Genomic DNA, 21881 nt, shown 5'->3' with positions numbered 1-21881 from the left:
GGTTATTTATTGTATTTTTCTGTATATATTTTATTTAATGTTTTAGTTTTCAACATTGATTCCACAAGATTGAGTTACAAATTTTCTACCCTCCCCTCCCACCCATTCCAAGATGGCATATATTCTGATTGCCTTGTTTCCCAGTCAGCCCTCCCCTCTTTCACCCCATTTCCCCCCTCCCCCATCCCCTTTCCCCTTACTTTCTTGTAGGGCAGGATAGATTTCTATGCCCCATTCCGTATGTATCTTGTTTCCCAGCTACATGCAAAAAGTTTGTTTTTTAAATTTTTTAAGTATCTGCTTTTAAAACTTTGAATTCCAAATTCTCTCCCTTCTTACCTTCACACCCACCCTCCCTAGGATGGCAAGGAATTCAACATATATCACACATGTATCATTATGCAGAACACTTCCACAATGTCATGTTGTGAAAGGCTAACTATATTTCCTTCCATCCCATCCTGTCCACCTTTATTTAGTTTTCTCCCTTGACCCTGTCCCTTTTCAAATGTGTTTGCTTTTGATTACCTCCTCCCCCTATCTGCCCTCCCTTCTATCATCCCCCCTTTTTTATCCTCTTCCTCTTACTTTCCTGTGTAGTAAGATACCCAATTGAGTGTGTATGTTATTTCCTCCTCAAGTTAGATCCGATGAAAGCAAGATTCACTCATCCCCCCTCATCTGCCCCCTCTTCCCTTCCAAAAGAACTGCTTTTTCTTGCCACTTTTATGTGAGATAATTTACCCCATTCTATTTTTCCCTTTCTCCTTCTCTCAATATATTCCTCTCTCACCCCTTAATTTCATTTTTTTAGATATTATCCCTTCATATTCAACTCATCCTGTGCCCTCTGTCTGTATTCCCTTTAATTCCACTAATATTGAGAAAGGTCTCCTGAATTACACACATTATCTTTCCATGTAGGAATGTAAACATAACAGTTCAACTTTAGTAAGTCCCTTATGATTTCTCTTTCCTGTTTACCTTTTCATGCTTCTCTTGATTCTTGTATTTGAAAGTCAGATTTTCTATTCAGCTCTGGTCTTTTCATTGAGAAAGCTTGAAAGTCCTCTATTTTATTGAAAATCCATGTTTTGCCTTGGAGCATGATACTCAGTTTTGCTGGTAGGTGATTCTTGGTTTTAATCCTAGCTCCTTTGACCTCCAGAATATCATATTCCAAGCCCTTCGGTCCCTTAATGTAGAAGCTGCTAGATCCTGTGTTATTCTGATTGTGTTTCCACAGTACTCAAATTGTTTCCTTCTGGCTGTTTACAGTATTTTCTCCTTGATCTGGGAGCTCTGGAATTTGGCGACAATATTCCTAGGAGTTTTCTTTTGGGGATCTTTTTCAGGAGGTGATCGATGGATTCTTTCAATTTCTATTTTACCCTCTGATTCTAGAGTATTAGTGCAGTTTTCCTTGATAATTTCTTCAAAGATCATCTCTAGGCTCTTTTTTTGATCATCCAGGTGGTCCAATAATTTTTAAATTATTTCTCCTGGATCTATTTTCCAGGTTAGTGGTTTTTCCAATGAGATATTTCACATTGTCTTCCATTTTTTCATCTTTTGGTTCTGTTTTATAATATCTTGATTTCTCATAAAGTCACTAGCTTCCACTTGCTCCAATCTAATTTTTAAGGTGGTATTTTCTTCAGTGGTCTTTTGGACCTCCTTTTCCATTTGGCTAATTCTGCCTTTTAAGGCATTCTTCACCTCATTAGCTTTTTGGAGGTCTTTTGCCATTTGAGTTAGTCTATTTTTTAAGGTGTTCTTTTCTTCAGTGTATTTTTCAGGAAAACTAGTATTTGTGGTTTAACTAAGGTAGGCCAATTTGTGTATATTTCACTCTCTCCTGGAGGCTTTAATTACAAGTATAAATATAAGGATATCTGTTAGTAATATGTACTTGCTTGAAATACCTGAGGTTAATAATATTTAGTAATTATTACATTAGTGCATGAATTCTTTGGGAGAAAATTTACAAATCTCTTGGCAGGGGAGTGACACTTTCATAAGAATGTTATTGCTGTGAATTCCTTTGAATTTAACTGCTCTAATAGAAAAGGAGAATGGCGAAGAGAGGTTGTTATTTGTCCTTTGTTCTTGAAGAGGACCATGACATCAGGAAGGTGATGCCATGATTTGCAAGTGAATTGGATTTAAGTGAGTGAGGGCTGTGCAAAGTCACCAGCCTCACTTTTTCCTCTGGAGCCATCTGGGTCCAGTGGCAAGATATAGATCAAGATGACTGGAGATGGCCCCAGAAGATACATAAGGTAGATGTGTGTGTGTAACACACATATGTCTCAAACACACATGTATATATATATGCGTGTGTGTGTATGCATACTTATAACTAATTATTGCCAAATGGTCAAAATTTTGATACATTCTGTTTAAAAATAAAACTTATTCTGAACTTCATAAAAATTAAGTAAAATAAACATATACTTGAGCAGATGAGAAAAACATTGTATGTGAAACTAAATGTCAGTTTGTACAAGTTACTTTAGAAATATATAAATCACCATTTAATGTTTTAAAAGTCTTTTTATTTATACTTTTAAAATCTTTTTTTGAAAATTGATTTTATTTTCAATTCCAAATTGTCTCCATTTACCCCTCCTCCACCCATTGAGAAGGTGAGAAATACAATATTCATTACACGTATGAAGTCATGCAAAACATTTCTGCTTTAGCCATATTTTTTTTGAAAAAGAGAAAGAGCAAATGCTTTAATCTGTACTCTGAGCCCATTAGTTTTCTATCTGGAGATGGACATTTTCCGTCATGAGTCATTTTGTATTGTGGTGGATCATTGTATTTTTTTTTAATTTTAATTTTTTTATTTTTTAAAATTTATTTAACATATTTAGTTTTCAGCATTGATTTTCACAAGAGTTTGAATTACAAATTTTCTCCCCATCCCCCTCATCATTTCTTTAATTAATTAATTTTTAGTTTTCAGCATTCACTTCTATAAGATGTTGAGTTCCAAATTTTCTCCCCCCTCCCCAAGATGGCATGCAATATGATATAGGCCATACTATATATTCATATTAAACATATTTTTACATTAGTCATATTGTAAAGAAGAATTAGAGCCAATGGGTGAAACCATGAGAAAGAAGAAGCAAAAAAACCAAATAGTACGCTTCAATCTGCATTCAGACTCCATGGTTCCTTTTCTAGATGTGGATAGCATTTTCCATCTTTTGTCTTTTGGAATTATCTAGATCATTGCACTGCTCAGAAGACCTAAATCTGTCAAACTTGGTCATTGTACAATGTTGCTGTTACTGTCTACAATATTCTCTCAGTTCTGTTTACTTCACTTTGTATCAGTTCATGTAAATCTTGCCAGGTTTTTCTGAAAACCTACCTGCTCATCTTATGGAACAATAGTATTCCATTACATTCATATACCACAACTTGTTCAGCCATTCCCCAATTGATAAGTATCACCTCAGTTTTCAGTTCTTGGCCACCACAAGAAAAGTTGATACAAATATTTTTTATATATGGGTTCCTTTCCTTTTCTTTTGATCTCTTTAGAGTATACACCTACTAGTGGTAGTGCTGGGTCAATGGGCATAGTTCCAGATTGCTCCTCACAATGGTTGAACCAGTTCACAGCTCCACCAGCAGTACCCTAGTGTGCCTATTTTCCCCACATCCTCTCCACTGTTTGTCATTTTCCCTTTTTGTTTTCATAGCCAGTGTGATTGGTACTAGGAGGAGGTTCCTCAGAGTTCCTTCAATTTGCATTTCTCTATTATTGGTATCGATCATTTTTTTCATATGACTGTTGATAACTTTGATTTCTTCTCTTGAAAATTGTTCATATCATTTGACAATTTATCAGTAGGGGAATTGGGGAGTTAGTTATATAGTTATAAATTTGGCCCTGTTCCCTATGTATTTGAGAAATGAGACCTTTCTCTGGGAAAGTTGTGCAAAGATTTTTTTTCCCCAAGTTTCCTCTTTCTAATTTTAGCTAAATTGGCTTTGTTTGTACAAAAACTTAATTATTTTGTATAATTAAAATGACTTATTTTACCCTCCAGGAACCTTACTGTCTCTTATTTGGTCACGAACTCTTCTCCTATCCATAGATCTGACAGATAATTTCTTGTACATTCCACTAATTTGCTAATGATATTACCCTTTATATCCAAATCATGTATTTATTTGGAGCTTATCTTGTTATATGCAATGCCAGATGTTGGTCTGTGCCTAGTTTCTGTCAGAGTCCTTTCCAGTTTTCTCAGCAGTTTTTGTCAGATAGTGAGTTCTTTTCCCAATAATGGCATCTTTGGGTTTATCAAGCAATAGGTGGTTACTGTGCTCATTTTCTTGCGTGTATTGTGTACTTGATCTGTTCCACTGATTGACCACTCTGTTTCTTATCCAGTACCAAATTGTTTTACCGATTATAAGTTTATAGTATAGTTTGAGATCTGGTACTGCTAGGTCCCCTTCTTTCTCATTTTTTTTAATTGATTCCTTTGATATTCTTGACCTTTTGTTCCTCCAGATGAATTTTGTTATGATTTTTTTCTAGCTCTGTAAAGTAATTCTTTGACAGTTTGGTTAATGTGGCACTGAATAAGTAAATTAATTTAGATAGCATTGTCATTTTTTTATTATATACATTGGCTCAACTTACCAGTGAACAATGAATGTTTCTCTAGTTATTTAGATCTGTCATTATTTGTGTGGAGTGTTTTCTAATTATGTTTATATAGTTCCTGAGTTGTTGTTGTTTGTCCTTCATTCTTGAAAAGGCCCATGATATCAGGAAGGTGATGCTATGACTTGCAAATGAATTGGATTTAATTGAGGGAGGGCTGTGCAGAGTCCCCAGACTCACACTGTCCTCTGAACCCATCTGTGTCCAGTGGCAAGATATAGATCAGAATGAGTGGAGATAGTCCTGGATGTAGCAGGAGACCTTGGCTGCCTTGGCCAAGTAGTTTATGTTGTCATTATTTTAAATAGAACTTCTCTTTGTATCTTCTGCTGTTGCACTTTCTTGGTAATATATAGAAATGCTGATGATTTGTATGGATTTATTTTATATCCTACAACTTTGCGAAAGTTGTTAATTGTTTTGACTAGTTTTTTTTAGTGTTTTAGGGTTCTCTAAATCATCATGTCATCTGCAAAAAGTGATACTTTTGTTTCCTTATTGTCTATATTTATTGCTTCAATTTCTTTTTCTTATCTCATTGCTATGGCTAACATTTCTAATGCAGTCGAATAATGTTGGTGATTATGATATCTTTGCCTCACCTCTGATCTTATTAGAAAGGTTTCTGGTTTATTTCCTTTACAGTTAATGTTTGCACTTCATTTTAGATAGATTCTACTTATCAGTTTAAGAAAGGCTCCATTTATCTCTATGTTTTCTAATGTTTTTAATGGGCATGGTGTTTTGTCAAAAAGGTTTTTCTGCATCTGTTGAAACAGTCATATTCTTTTTATTGTTTTCATTATTGATATGGTTGATTATTCTTATAGCTTTCTTAATTTTTGAAATATCCCTTCAGATTATGACACAGTCCAATTTTCCCTCTCTGATCTAAACTCCGCAAGTTTTTGACCTGGGTTTGGTTCCATATCTGGTGTTCACAATAGATTGCTATCTGACTTAGCCATCGTCAGCCAACTGGGAAAGCACTGTTGGTTTTGAGGAATAAGCCCTTAGGCTTTACTTTGGTCTAAGATTGAAGCCCTAGTTATTCCTTTGTAGGCTTCTGAATAGGCTAAATGTTGGAACTATGATCACATTCTGCTCCTAGAGTCATACTAACACAACTGCTGGTTACTTCTAAACTTTATCCTTTCAGTCAGTTGCAGACCAGTGATACTACTTCCTAATCCAGGGATTCCAGAAGCTGCCCTGGATCTGTGATTTAAGACTAGGTAGTCGGTGACAAGTGGCATCTCTTCCTGTACCCCCAGTATCATTGTTTTCTTGTACAGGTCTAGGATCTTTTGCCTCTGCTTGAGTGCCATGAACTATTACTCCTGGTCAGACTTCATACCTAGTGTCCACAGACTTCTCTCTCTCTGTGCTGATCTGGGCTGAAAACTATTACTCACTGGGACATTTTTCTTATATTTCTCCATCATGACTCAGTCTGGTGCATTTTCTAGATGTGTTTCAAGGAGTTTAGTGGGGAGAACTGGTGAAGTATTTACTGGTACTCCACCATCCTGGTTCTGCATCCCTGTTCTTATACATTTGAATCAGTTCCTTATGTATTTTGGATATGAGTCCTTTAATAAAGAAACTTGCTGCAAATTTTTTTTTCAATTTACTTCTTTGCCTTCTAATTTTTACTATTAGATTTACTTGTATAAGAACTTTTCAATTTTATATAATGAAAATCTCCTATTTTAGATTTCTGTTTTTGCTGTATTGTTTGTTAAATCCTGAATTCTTCCCCATATCCATACATCTGAAAGGTCTTTGCTTCTCTGATTTGCTAATGATACAACGTTTATGATTGTCATGTTTCCATTTGGAGTTTATCTTAGTATATGGTTTGAGATGTTGGTTTATACCTAATTTCTACCAAACCATGATTCAGTTTTTCTAGCAGTTTTTGTCAGGCTGGTTACTAGGGTCTTTAGTTTTATTGCTCACTAAACTCTTGTGTTTGTTTACCTCTGTATATTTTGTACTTACTCTATTCCACTGATCATTCCACTGATCTACCTCGGTATAAAAATACATTTTTCTTGATATCTTTTCTTTTTCCCTTGCTTATGTCTTTCAGTGTTTCTGTACACCTACCCATTCTCAGAGAACCATCTCTTATAATAATTATTTAACAAAGAAAAGTTGTTCCACTGTATTTGGATTCATTTTGGAATCATACAAATGAAGTAGTTAAACTATCTATGTCCACTGATTCATCTGGTAGGCATATGCCTCAAAGAGGTCATTGAAAAAAAATTCTATGTTCATCAAAATATTTATGACAGCACTTTTAGTGGTAGCTAGGAACAGAAAACAAAGTAGATGCATCATGGTTCTAATTGATCCAGGAAGTTTTTGTTAATAATTTCTTGAAATAAGATATCCAGGCTTTTCTTTTGAGCTTTTGATTAAGTTTTATTATTTCTAGTTGTTTCTTGGGGTCATTGCTTTCTTTTTGGTCCATCTTAATTTTCAGGGAGTTCAGTTATTGGGTATATTTAAAAACAACTGTTGTTAGTGATTTGCTTTTCTTGCCATTCTCCCTACCTTGCTATTCCCTCTCTTGCCCTCTACCTGGTAACATTACATTTTATCAAAGAATAAATATGGCCTCAAAAAAGAAATATGAGAAGGTATTCCTTATCTCCCTACTCCTTTTCAAAGTTAAGAAGTCCATGGAGATGTAACATTGCACATTTTTTTCAGACTTTTTTTGGTGTCTTCATCAGTTTTGCTGATTTTTTTTTCCATTTTTTTTCTTAAAAATATTTTTTATGTCATGAGATGAACTCTCTGCATGTTTGGAGGTGGTTGAAATACTTAGAGAAATTTTTGAAATGTAAAAAAAAAAGCAGTAACTTTTATTTTTTAATTATATTTTTTATTTCTTGGGTTTTTTTTTTTGTTTGTTTTTGTTTTTGTTTTTTGTTTTTTTGTGGGTATTCTTCTAGTCTTTGTGGCCATGGAAGACATTCTTTTCTCTGAGGCCCTACTTGAACTTGTTAAATTTTTTTTTTTTAGTGGGTTTACCTCTTGGACTTCTCTTGGTCCTTGATATTTTTTCCGTTTACTCATATCTCTAGTTATAGATTAGGGCTTTATGCTTAGATTATACTCTGTGCCCCCCTCCTTTGGTGTGGGCAGGCTCTGACCTAACCTGGTTGTGTTGGCTAAGACTAGGCTTCATTTTTTAAAGTAATTCCTTTGTTTTGGTTTAGTCTCCTTGTGACTTAACTTAGCTTTGGCCTTGCTACCTTCTCTGTCTCATTCTCCTTGCAGAAGTGCAAACCCAGAATTTTCTTTGTCTTTCATTGTAAGCCTTATTGGCCCCAACAGATGTTGATTGTGCTCATAGCAGATCTTTTTCTTTTTTTCTTTTAAAAATTTTATACTTAGCATTTTATTTTTCTCTAGTTACATGTAAAAACAATTTTAACTTTTATTTTTAAAACTTTGAGTTCCAAATTCTCTCCCTTCCTTCCTTTCCACACCCTCTCATTGAGAAAGCAAGCAGTTTGATATACATTATACATGTGTAGTCATGCAAAACGCTTCCATAATAGTCATGTTGTGAAAGACTAATATTTTGCTGCATCTTATTTTCCATCTTGTTCATTCTGTTCTCTCTCTCGATTTACCCTGTCCCTCCTCAAAAATGTTTTGCTTCTGACTACCTTCTCCCCCAAACTGCTCTCCATTCTATCACCTGTCTTTCTCTTATCTCCTTCCCCCCACTTTCTATAGAATAAGATAGCTTTCTATACCCAATTGAGTGTGTATGTTATTCCCTCCTTGAGCCAGTTCTGATGAGAGTAAGGTTCACTCACTCCCTCTCACCTCCTCCCCTTCACCTTCACTGTAAAAGCTTTTTCTTGCCTCTTTTATATGAGATAATTTACCCCTATCCTACCTATCCCTTTTTCTTTTTCCCAGTACGTTCCTCTCTCTCACCCCTTAGCTTTATTTTTTAGATATCATCCCTTCATATTCAACTCAGATCGGTGCCCTCTGTCTGTATATACTTCTTCTAATTGCACTAAGAATGAGAAAGGTCTTGTCAATTACGAATGTTGTCTTTCCATGGAGGAATGTAAACAGTTTAACTTTAATAAGTCCCTTATGATTTCTCTTTCCTGTTTCCTTTTCCATGTATCTCTTGAGTCTTGTTTTTGAAAGTCAAATTTTCTGTTTAGCTCTGATCTTTTCTTAAGAATTCTTGAAATTCCTCTCTCTCATTGAAATTCCCATTTTCCCCTGTCATGGATTATACTCAGTTTTGCTGGATAGGTGATTCTTGATTGTAATCCTAGGTCCTTTGCCCTCTGAAATATCACGTAGAAGCTGCTAAATCTTGTGTTATCCTGATTGTGGCTATATAATACTTGAATTTTTTCTTTCTGGATGCTTACAGTATCTTCTCTTTGTTCCTGGAAACTCTGGAAGTTTTCGCTGTGGGATCTCTTTCAGGAGGTGATCAGTGGATTCTTTCAATTTCTATTTTACTCTCTGGTTCTAGTCTATCAGGGCAGTTTTCCTTGATAATTTCTTGAAAGATGATGTCTAGGCCCTTTTTTTGCTCATGGCTTTCAGGTAGTCCAATGATTTTTAAATTATCTCTCCTGGACCTATTTTCCAGGTCACTTGTTTTTCCAGTGCAATATTTCACATTGTCTTCTATTTTTTCATTCTTTGGGTTTTGTTTTATGATTTCTTGATTTCTCGCTAATTCATTAGCTTCCATTTGCTCAATTCTAATTTTTAAGGAATTATTTTCTTCAATGAGCTTTTGGACTTTCTTTTGTACTTGGCTAATTCTGTTTTTTAAAGCCTTCTTCTCGTTGGCTTTTTGGACCTCATTTACCATTTGGCCTAGTCTGTTTTTTAAGGGGTTACTTTCTTGTATTTTTTTGTGTCTCCTTTGCCAAGCTGTTTTACCAACCTTTACCAAACTCCTTTACCAACTTCTTTTTCATGATTTTCTTGCATCACTCTCATTTCTATTCCGAATTTTCCTCTACTTCTCTTACTTGATTTTCAGAATGCTTTTTCAGCTTTTCCATGGCCTGAAGCCAATTCATATTTTCTCGGAGGCTTTGGATGTAGGAGCTTTGACTTCGTTGTGTTTTGAGTGTGTGTTTTGATCTTCTTTGTCACTAAAGTAAGTTTCTGTAATCAGTGTGTGTCCCTCCATGTCCCATTCCCCCCCCCCCCCACCTCCCAGTTGTTTGCTTATTTTCCCAGCCCATTGCTTGACTTTTTGTTAACTCTTTGTTAAGGTTGGGCTCAGCTTCCGTTGTGGAGGGCAAACTATCTCAAGCTTCAGGGTTTTATGCAGCTGTTTTCAGAGATAATTCCAGGGAGCTGTAAGTTTTCAGTTCTTCCAAGGTGGTATGATCGAAGGAGAGGTGTTTACTCTTCTTCTAGCTTATGCTTTGGTCTGTGAGCAATCACAAGCACTCTTTTTGCCCTGGAACTGTGAGGAGAGTCCCCACTCCACTGTGGCTGCAAGCTCTGCTATGCTTGTGCTCCTCCTTGCCTTGGGACTGCCACTCAGGACTTTGACCCAGATTCAAGTATGGGCAAAGCAACAGAGGCCTGCCTCAGTGGTATCAAAGTAATGCTAGCATGTAATCTCCTTCTGACTAAGTGATCCCCTTGCCATCTGTGGACTGAGAGCTCCAAAAGCAGCTGCTGCTAATTCAGTCACTCCCAAGGCCTGCTCCAGGTTTAATGGGACTGGGGCCTGGTCTGGTGCAGCCTGTGCTGGACTGCACTGTTCTCTCACCCTGGTGCAACAGACCTTTCCTGTCAACCTTCCAGGTTGTCTTGGACTGGAAATTTGTTTCACTCTGTCTTTTTGTGGGTTCTGATGCTCTAGAATTTGTTTAGAGTCAATTTTTCAAGATATTTGGAGGAGTTTAGGGGAGTGCTTAAGCAGGTCCCTGCAGGTCTTTTTCAAGACACCAAAAACAGGTGCTTTGATTCCCAGGTCTGCCCTGGCCCTTGCTTCTTCTGTGTGTGTCACATGTGGGCTGCCTGGGTACAAATTGCTTGAGCTTCGGTGCTACAATTCCTGGGGGCTGGTCTGGGCCTGTGTCTTGCTGTGTTTGACTTGTTGAGCTGACTGTGCCTGTCTCAGCAGTGGTTTGAATAGGGCCACCTGAGTTCAGTTGACACTTGTGTAGCCATCACTCTTGTTATGGTCTCTGATGTAGCCTTTTCCGCTACTTCAGGTTGACCCTGTTCGTGTTCTTGTTGCCTTCAATTCACTTTGACCTAGCTGTACTCAGAACATCCACGGAATTCTTGAAATCTTTTTGTGTAGTCCAGATGAAGGCATTTATAACTGTTCCTCTTTGGTTTTCTTTTTCATTGCTCTTCCTATGCATTTTTAGGGTTTTACTGGATTTTATAAGAGTTGTGGGTTCCTCTACATCCTAACACACTGCTATTTGACATAGGGTAGGCAAACTAGCCTAGATGAAACTGGAGGGAGCATATGCCATGTGAGTCAAACCACCATGACCACCTTGACCACCATCTCCACTCAGACCCTGATGGACCCACTTCAGGACCCTGCATCTAAGAGTCTTGGGAACAACAGTACTCCACAAACCATTCAACCTGCTTCCAGCCCAGCTTCATTAGCCATCACTGGAAGATGTCATTTTGTAGATGAGGCCTTCCTTCTTCATAACCGTCAGTAAAACTGTTGACTGTCACTAACACTCAAATGGGCTCAAGGGATCTGGCAGTGGCAGCACTTCTTACACCATCACTCTAGTTTCCTGCCAAGACCACATAGCTATCACCTGGAGAAGCAATACCTGTGGAGAAGGGGACAGCCATCTTCACCAACTGCTACAAATAGAACCACAAGCTGGAGTAGTACAGCACCCTGACAGGAGGTAGCAAGTGTCAGGCAAGTCAAACCACCACCAATTTAAGCACCATCTCCCTTCAGATCCTAGTGGAGATAGCCCAGGACCTTGAACCCAAGAGTCTTGGAAATAGCAATTATTCCATGAGCCCAATCCCTCAGCTGTCATCCTGGGAAGCAACTCATATTGAGATATGTAGACAGGCAACTGCTCTTGCAGGTCCTGCAGCTACTGAAGACTAGGGGGAAAAATCTGTGCCACTGTCAAAAGGTTCAATATCAGAAATTGATATAATTTTGTCAGTAGAAATGACATGAAAGAAGAGCTATTAACTTTAAATTTACTATGTGACTTGTACCTGAAACCTTCCGTATGTGTTGTCTATCCCTTTAGGATTTGAGCTTCTTGAGATCAGGGATTATCTTCCTTTTCTATTTGTATTTTCAGAGATTGTCATGGTGCTTTGCACGTAATGAGTGCTTAAGAAATGCTTCATTCTTTTTTCCACAATTCTCAACGTAGCCTGTTAATTGATATTGTGTTGACATCCTTCCTATTTTCTAAACACATTGTTTTGAAAGTCTGGCTATGTTATCTTATGTATTTACTATGGGTCTTAGATTTCATTTTTTTTCTCATAACAAGCACTGTCTTGAAACAAATACGGAAATGAGAGAGAAACAATGTGGCTAAAATAGGAGTTGGGATTTGGCCACAAATTTGGTAGAGTGGTGGGGAATTCAATTAAATCTTTCCCTGTGTTGTTCTTATTTATTATATAGTGGAAATAAAAGTTCTGGCCTGAAAAAGTAGCTTAATAAGATTGTCTAATAATTTACTATACTTTGTGAACAAAACATTAAATAATTGTGTCTAGAGATCATTTTACATATTTATTCAGTAGGTGGTACAGTACATGGTACTTTGACTTGGAGTCTGGAAGACTGCAATTCAGATCTTGATTTCCTATAGGCATGACGCTTAACTGTCTCATTCTTTGTTTCCCCATCTGTAAAATCAAGATAATAATGGATTGGCTTCAATAAAGCACCTTTTGAAACTTAAAGCACTATATAAATCATCACTATATAAATTCATTATCACCACCATCACCATCAGCATCACCATATGTTGATAGCAAGTGGTTACTAAGTTGATATAAGTTTTTTCATTCTCTTAAATTATAGCATTTAATAGAAAATATTGAAGATAAGAAGCACTATGGTAAAGTGGAAAGTATCGTGGGTTTAGAGTCAGACAACTCAAGTTTGGATATCCACTCTGCCATTTACTGTTTCTGAAATCTTGGGCAAATCACATGACCTCTCTGGGCCTCAGTTCCTTATCTTTAAAATGAAGGTATGAGGCAAGATGAATATCATGGCCTCTTTTACCCTAAATTTAAGATCCTGTAATCTTTCCAGTCCCCCTTTTTCAATACCAGAAAAGGCTATATTTTAATTTCTGTCAGCTAAAAGTGAGAGATCTATAACAAAATTCAGCCCTACTTTGTGCAGTCTGGAGTGATTTGTATACATTTGAAGAACAGTATTGGTTTTTGGAATGGTCTTGAAGATCTAAGCCTTCCTAATAGGATAGAAACATTTATGTAGTGGCTCAGCTATTCAGATGAGTCCATGATCTCGTTGATTTGGAAGTTCTTTCCTGTGGTGCAGTCTGTTATCCATCCATGCTTCCCCATGGTTTCTTGTTTATATTTTCTTATAATTTTGCCACAGAGGAGCTGCCCAAGATACAGGAATCCTTTCTTTTTTTTTTAATTTAATTTATTTAATAGATTTAGTTTTCAGCATTGATTTTCACAAGAGTTTGAATTACAAATTTTCTCCCCATTTCTACCCTCCCCCCCAAGATGGCTTATATTCTGGTTGCCCTTTTCCCCAGTCAGCCCTCCCTTCTGTCACCCCACTCCCCTCCCATCCCCTTTTCCCTTCCTTTCTTGTAGGGCAAGATAAATTTCTACACCCTGTTGCCTGTGTATCTTATTTTCTAGTTGCATGCAAAAACTTTTTTTTGTTTGTTTTTGAACATCTGTTTTTAAAACTTTGAGTTCCAAATTCTCTCCCCTCTTCCCTTCCCACTCACCCTCCCTAAGAAGTCAAGCAATTCAACATAGGCCACATGTGTATCATTATGTATAACCCTTCCACAATACTCATGTTGTGAAAGACTAACTATATTTTGCTCCTTCCCAATCCATCCCACTTTATTGAATTTTCTCCCTTGACCCTATCCCCTTTCAAAAGTGTTTGTTTTTGATTACCTCCACCCCCATCTGTCCTCCCCTCCATAATCCCCCCCTTTTTTTTATCTTCTTCCCTCTTCTTTCTTGTGGGGTAAGATACCCAATTGAGTATGTATGGTATTCCCTCCTCAGGCCATATCTGGTGAGAGCAAGATTCACTCATTCCTCCCTCACCTGCCCTCTCCCCTCCTCCCACAGAACTGCTTCCTCTTGCCACCTTTATGCGAGATAATCCACCCCATTCTATCTCTCCCTGTCTCCCTCTCTCAATATATTCCTCTCTTATCTCTTAATTTGATTTTATTTCTTTTAGATATCTTCCCTTCATCTTCAACTCACCCTGTGTCCACGCTCTCTCTCTCTCTCTCTCTCTCTCTCTCTCTCTCTCTCTCTATATATATATATATATATATATATACACATATATATATATATACACACACACATACATACATACATACACATTCACTTATATATATATATACACATAAACATGTATGTGTGTGTGTGTATATATATATATATATATATATATATATATATGTATGCATATTCCCTTCAGCTACCCTAATACTGAGGTCTCATGAATCATACACATCATCTTTCCATGTAGAAATGTAAACAAAACACTTCAACTTTAGTAAGTCCCTTGCAATTTCTTTTTCTTGTTCTTTTTCTTGATTACCTTTTCATGCTTCTCTTGATTCTTGTGTTTGAAAGTCAAATTTTCTATTCAGCTCTGGTCTTTTCACTGAGGAAGCTGGAAAGTCCTCTGTTTTATTGAAAGTCCGTATTTTGCCTTGGAACATGATACTCAGTTTTTTTGCTGGGTAGGTGATTCTTGGTTTTAATGCTAGCTCAATTGACTCCGGAATATTGTATTCCAAGCCCTTCAATCTCTTAATGTAGAAGCTGCCAGATCTTGGGTTATTCTGATTGGGTTTCCACAATACTCAAATTGTTTCTTTCTGGCTGCTTGCAGTATTTTCTCCTTCATCTGGGAGCTCTGGAATTTGGTGACAATATTCCTAGGAGATTTCTTTTTGGGATCTATTTGAGGAGGCGATCTGTGGATTCTTTCAATTTCTATTTTGCCCTGTGGCTCTAGAATATCAGGGCAGTTCTCCTTGATAATTTCTTGAAAGATGATATCTAGGCTCTTTTTTTGATCATGGCTTTCAGGTAATCCAATAATTTTTAAATGATCTCTCCTGGATCTATTTTCTAGGTCAGTGGTTTTTCCAGTGAGGTATTTCACATTGTCTTCCATTTTTTCATTCCTTTGGTTCTGTTTTATAATATCTTGATTTCTCATAAAGTCACTAGCTTCCACTTGCTCCAATCTAATTTTTAAGGTGGTATTTTCTTCAGTGGTCTTTTGGACCTCCTTTTCCATTTGGCTAATTCTGCGTTTCAAGGCATTCTTCTCCTCATTGGCTTTTTGGAGCTCTTTTGCCATTTGAGTTAGTCTATTTTTTAAGGTGTTGTTTTCTTCAGTATATTTTTCAGTATTTTTGGGGGTCTCCTTTAGCAAGTCATTGACTTGTTTTTCATGGTTTTCTCGCATCCTTCTCAATTCTCTCTTCCCAAGTTTTCCTCTACTTCTCTAACCTGCTTCTCCAAATCCTTTTTGAGCTCTTCCATGGCCTGGGACCAGTTCATGTTTTTCTTGGAGGCTTTTGTTGTAGGCTCTTTGACTTTGTTAACTTCTTCTGTCTGTATGTTTTGGTCTTCTTTGTCACCAAAGAAAGAATCCAAAGTCTGAGACTGAATCTTGGTGCGTTTTTGCTGCCTGGCCATATTCCCAGCCAACTAACTTGACCCTTGAGTTTTTCAGTGGGGTATGTGTATTAGGAGGGCAGAGTTTATAATCTCAAAGAGGATCATAAACATGTCTGAAAGGTTCGGAACCGCTGGATATAAGAAACTCTCAAAGTAGAGGGCAGAAGAATCAAAACATATATTTAGGCTCCACAGTAACCAACCCATGAACCAGCAACCCCATTTTGATATATTGATCAAAAGCTTCCAGGCCCAATAAGTACGCCTTGAAAGAGTAACCAGGAGGCTACAGAGAAGCATGATTGCGTAAAGCAAAATCATGCTTTCCCCTCTATGGTAAAAAGATTACCCACTGGCCTGAAGTCTTTGTTCAGCTTCCTCCCGTAGGTCAGCTCTGCTACTGGCAGCTCCTGCTTCGGCTGTGGCTGTGGCTGTGGCTGTAGCTGTAGCAGCCTCTGGCTCCAAGGGGAGCTGCTTTTAACCATCCAGCTTCTGTGGGAGTGTAAGGTACGCCGGGGAAAGCACAGGTTCTTTCAATCTGCTTAAGCAAGGTGAAGGGGTTGACCGGGAAAGCACAGGTTCTTTCCATCAGCTTAAGCAAGGGAAGCAAGGTGAAGGGGCTGACAAGCTTACTCCAGTCCAACATACAAACAGCATTCAGTTCAGGGGAAAAAGTCAAACTAGTCAAGGCCACTTGTTGACCAAGTGCTAAGGAGCCTATTTTTGGTTGCCAACACAGTATGACTGCTTGTTGAGTTAAGAGAACTATGTTCCACGTTTGGGGGGATGCGCCAGCTCTGCCACACCAGCACTCCTCCTTCCCCAAGAACCCCCAACCCAGACTGTACTTAGATCTTCAGCAGGCTGTGCACTCCTGCTCTGATCTGCCACTTAATTCCTCCCACCAGGTGGGCCTGGGGCCAGAAGCAACTGCAGCTGTACTTCTGTAGCTGCCCCATCTCCGCTGCCCCCGGGGCGGTAGCCCAACTGCGAACTCCTTCTACTCCTGCAGCTTTTCCCACTAACCTTCTCTGTTGTCTTTGGTGTTTTTGGATTGAGAAGTCTGGTAACTGCTGCAGCTCACTGATTCAGGGCGCTAGGGCACACTCTGCTCGGCTCTTGGTCTGGTTGGTCCGTGCCGCTCACGCTGGGCTCTGCTGTGCTCTGCTCCCAGCTCCATGCGGGATAGACCTCATCCAGAGACCATCCAGGCTGTCCTGGGCTGGAGCCCTGCTTCCCTCTGCTGTTTTGTGGGTTCTGCAGTTCTAGAATTGGTTCAGAGCCATTTTTTATAGGTTTTTGGAGGGACTCGGCAGGGAGCTCATGCTAGTCCCTGCTTTCCAGCCGCCATCTTGGCTCTACCCCCCCCCCCCACCCTAATTTCTTTTTAAAAATTTTTGAGTTCCTAATTCTTTCCGTCCCTGCCCTCCCCTCCTCATTAAGAAGACAAGCAATTAGATATAGGTTATACATGTGCAGTCATGGAAAACATATTTCCATACTAATCATGTTGTGAAAAAAACAGACCATAGAAAACAAGAAAAATAAAGAAAATAAAGAAACAGTATTTTTGAATCTGCATTCAAAGTCCATCAGTTCTTTTTCTGGAGATGGATAGCAATTTTAATCATAAGTTCTTCAGCATTGTCTTGGATCATTGTATTGCTGAGAATAGGTCATTCACAGTTGATCATCATACAATATTGCTGTTAATATATACGATGTTATGGTTCTGCTCATTTCACTTTGCCTTAGTTCATATAATATTTCCAGGTTTTTCTGAAAGTGTCCGGCTTGTCTTTTCTTATAGGACAATAGTATTCCATAATCATATAAAACAACTTGTTCAGCATTCCGCAATTGATGGGCAGTCCTTCAATTTCCAATTCTTTGCCACCACTAAAAGAGCTACTACAAATATTTTCATACATATAGATCCTTTTCCCTTTTGTTTTTTATCCCTTTAGACCTAGTAGTGATATTATTTGGTTAAAGAGTATGCATGGTTTTTTAGCCCTTTGGGCATAATTCCAAATTGCTCTACAAAGTGGTTGAATCAGTGTACAACTTGACCAACCATGTATTGATGTCTCATTTTTCCCACATTTGTCATTTTCCCTTTCTGTTGTACTAGCCAATCTGATGGGGGAAATGGGGAGGTGTGGGGGAGGGGCGTTGTCTGAGAGTTGTTTTAATTTGCATTTCTCTACAGTATTTTTTCATATGACTATGCATAACTTTGATTACTTTGAAAACTTCCTGTTCATATACTTTGACTACTTATCAATTGACTAATGGCCCTTATTGTTCTAAATTTGACTCAGTTTTCTGTACATTTGAGAAATGAGGTCTTTATCAGAGAAACTTGTATTTCCCTCCATCCTGTTTCCCCAGTTTATCGTATCCTCTCTTTCCTTTTACCCTGTCCAATCTGAGAAGTGTTTTGCTTCTGACTTTTACCTCCCCCAATCCAACAGGCAACACCCCCACCCCAGGTTGTAAGTGTATATGTTATTTCCTCTTTGAGCTAATTCTGATGCTCCCCTTCATTGACACCCAGGACTGTGACCCAGGTCCAGATATGGACAATGCAACAGAGTGCTACCTCTGAAAACAGACCCCAAAAGATAGAGTGCTATGCTCATAATTCCACGGGAAATCAGTAACAGTGCTGGGATTATTTGGATTCTAGATCTGTAGTTTGTTTCACTCTACTGTGAAAAAAATAGCTATTATTAGATTTTGACTGTGGTTTCGTAGTACTCTTCTAATATGCTCACTCATTTTAACCAGTTATCATATTTTCTACTTGAAATGTCAGAGTCAAGACTGATAGGGATTAATTCCATGTTACAGCTAGAGAAACCAAGGCACAGATAAATTACTTTCCCGTGGTAGTGAAGACTAAGCTGAACTCAAGGTTAGAATTTAGGTCTATTGATTTCTTTTGGGTCTCCACCTATTAGATTTAACTCCTTTAGTGGGATTTACATATCTTCTTAGCACATTTTCTACTCAAACTGTTGAGTACTTAGCATTTCCATATGGTGCAAAAGTGCAGTTTTGACTAGCTAGTTTGGTTTTAGTGTTATATTCTAGTTAGACTATATCAAGATCTAGCTCCCTTGTAAATTTTTTCACAGTTAATTGTTGACCCTGGGGAGCCAGACATTGTGACATTTCTGTCTCAAACTATATATTATCATTAGCAGTTTTATGAAGGTACTTTCACTCAATATATTGTTTCAATTTCACTATGCAAGTCTTACATGGTGCCTCAGAATATTTTGTACCCATTTTATTATCAACATGGCTATAGTGTGGTGGTTAGCAAGTGTTGTTCTACTTTCTACAACTACATGATTTTTCTTTTTATGTGAATAATAGCTTACTCTTAAAGCCTGAGGAAATATGCCTTGTATTTCTTCGTATTTAAGTATAGTGATGCAACAGAAAAAAAAAATCCTTCATTGAGTCTTTTTTATGATGCCTCATTATGGACTAGAGGTAATCCTGGCTTTCCTAAGGTGAGCCAGCAGAATACAGCCTTCACTGGTTCAACCATGCTTCATACTGTCCATGTAACAGTTGTTCTATTTTCTGAAGATCTGCCTAAATTAATTATGAAGAGGCTAATCACCAGTAAAATGACTCCTTAGAGATAAATTGTTTGGCCTTGGCAAAATGGCCCTCAATCCGCTGGGTCTACTTCTTCAAGAGAGTCTTGGTGGTTAGTGGTAAAGGGAACAGAATGTACTGAGTCATCCTATTTTAGATTACCTGTAATTATTAATTGTAGATGCTCTCAATATGAGGTAATTTTCTAGTGATTAATAAGTCAATAAAGAACTAGAGGACCCAAATGGTATTAATCTTGGCATTCTCAAAAGAAATGAAAAAAAAACCATAAAAGTTGATTGCAACTAAAGTGGAGAATGGCTCATTGGTCCTTCTTGGAGAAACAAATGAAGGAGTTGATGGAGTTGGTTTTATCATGTGTTTAAAGTCAACAAAATTTATAATTTCATGGGACACTGGGTCATCTTGTATAGAGTTATTTGTGATAAGCATTTCCAAAATGCATGCTGTGAGTTAAAATAAAAGTCAAGTGAAAACACATTCCATATTAAATCAACACATACTTATTATTTGTTGACTTAAATGCAGTGATGGATGTAGAGATGGGGTGGAGAACAGTAAAAAAAATTAGAAAACATGGTTCAGGGATAAGAAATTCGAAAGACCAAAGGCTTGTAAACTATACAGAAGTCTGTTGACTATATCATCCTTTCTTCAGTGAGAGAATCAGAATGGTGCTGGATGTGGAATCTCCATCAATTACTTACTTTTGTCATTTCTATGTTAAAAAAAGTTTTATCAATGCATTTCATTTTTATACGAGTCATTTATTTCTCCTTAATAATTACTCCACTGCAAATCTCACTCTTTGAGCCCTTCCTTGCTACTAAGAAAAGTATTTTATAATATTTGACCATATCTTGATGACATATGCCATATTTCATGTCCTCAGTTCCAGACTTCTCTTCTGGCAAAGATGTGGAATTCATCATCATTTCTCTGATCCTGTAATTATTGGTCAGTTATTGTTAATCAAAGTTTGACAGCCTTTTAGTGTTTTATTGATTTATATGATTGTAATGTTTCTATTGTAGTCCTAGGTCTTCTTACCTTGATATGCATTGGGTCATATAAGTCTTCCTTTGTTTCTTTGGATTAATCATATTTGACATTTCTTACACTATTGATGTTAGAGTATTTCTATATCATAAATTTTTTCTATGTATTACAGTTTTTACCAGTTTTTGCTGCCTACCATTAAAAATGTTTTTACGAACACACACACACACACACACACACACACACACACACACACACCTTGTTTCTAGAAAGTCTCAGACTTCCTGATGGCATAAACCCAATAATGAGTTCACTGTATCAAACAATATTAACAATTTACTGAGTTGATGAATAATTCCAATTTTTTTTCCAAACAATTGGGCCAATTCATAATTGGTGAAATAATTAGCCTCCATTTTCATGCGAGGAAACTGAGATAGATAAAGGTTCAATGACTTCACACAACTAGTAGGTATCTGGGGCTGGATTGGAACTCAGGTCTTTCTGACTCTAGGTTCAATCCTCTATCCGTTCTGCCACCTTGTTGCTTCAAAGAGCAACAGGGAGATGAGCTAGTTATATTTATAGGCTAGATGTAATATATCCTTGGACCTGTTTCATAATTGTAAAAGAAATAATGAGTAGCAGCATACCTTTTAGAATATAGCAAAGATTTTCCTGGAAGTATCATTGGAAATGAAAATTTGCTGCTGTTACTGCCTAAACTTGGAGATGACCACCCTAAACTCCCAACCAGTGGTTTCTGTTCTTCTCCTGTTTTTTCTGTATCTTGCTTTATCATTTCACAACTAAAGCAATCTTTTTCTTTTCTTTCTTTTAGGTGATCTACTGTTCATTTGGTGGAACATCCAAAGGGCTACATTTCAATAATTTGATAGTAGGACTTGTCCTTCTTACAAGAGGCAGAGATGAAGAGAAAGCAAAATGTAAGTAGTTTAGAGCATTAAGATTGTAGTACTTTATACACGTAGAGCAATTTTACTTATAACTCTTACAATTCTGATGTCTGTGATGACATTACATTTGAATTATTTTCAGTAAATTGTTTTCTGTTTTATCTTAGTTACCAATTGTTCTTTGAAATTGCTTGCATGGGATAAGTCGAAATTGGAGAAGTGTAGAGAAGGGAATCTCAGTTCTTCTGTTCTGTTTATGTTCTGTTAGTTGGATGAACTAGCTATGCCCCAGAAAATCTTGCATTAAAAATATATTTCTAAAGGAATGTTTAGATTTGGCTGTATTGTTGTCAATGATTTTAATTTCTTCTGTGTTTTTTTTTCTTTTAGACATTTTTAGTCTTTTTTCAAATGAATCTGGGAGTTATGTTGTACGGGAAGAAATGGAAAGGATGCTCCATGTCGTGGATGGAAAGGTCCCAGATACTCTTAGGAGGTGCTTTTCAGAGGTACTTTTAAAAAAATGTTATATTTATACATACTCTGTTGACAGATTTTGAACAACTTTTGCTCCGTGTTGTTTCAGGTGTGAGTAATAGCCTATACTTATTGGTACTCTTGACCCTAGGAATAGTTAGATGATTTCTCAGCAGTCTGTATAATTAAAAGGCTACTGCCAC

At 37.4% G+C, this 21881-nt stretch overlaps 1 protein-coding gene across 2 annotated transcripts in view; it reads left to right on the top strand.

The window, feature by feature from the left end:
* The window catches only part of USP32 (ubiquitin specific peptidase 32), a 257843-nt gene that overhangs the window by 97825 nt on the left and 138137 nt on the right, over window positions 1-21881 (top strand). For both annotated transcript variants that reach the window (XM_036754084.1, XM_036754083.1), the window contains exons 3-4: window positions 21126-21231; window positions 21592-21710. In XM_036754084.1, coding sequence (XP_036609979.1) covers window positions 21126-21231; window positions 21592-21710 — 225 coding nt within the window. The remainder of the gene's footprint in view (window positions 1-21125; window positions 21232-21591; window positions 21711-21881) is intronic.

Source organism: Trichosurus vulpecula, chromosome 4, assembly GCF_011100635.1.
Source record: "Trichosurus vulpecula isolate mTriVul1 chromosome 4, mTriVul1.pri, whole genome shotgun sequence".
NCBI lineage: Eukaryota > Metazoa > Chordata > Mammalia > Diprotodontia > Phalangeridae > Trichosurus > Trichosurus vulpecula.
The sequence above is the reverse complement of the archived record's forward strand: the minus strand, read 5'-3'. Positions and strand labels throughout refer to the sequence as shown.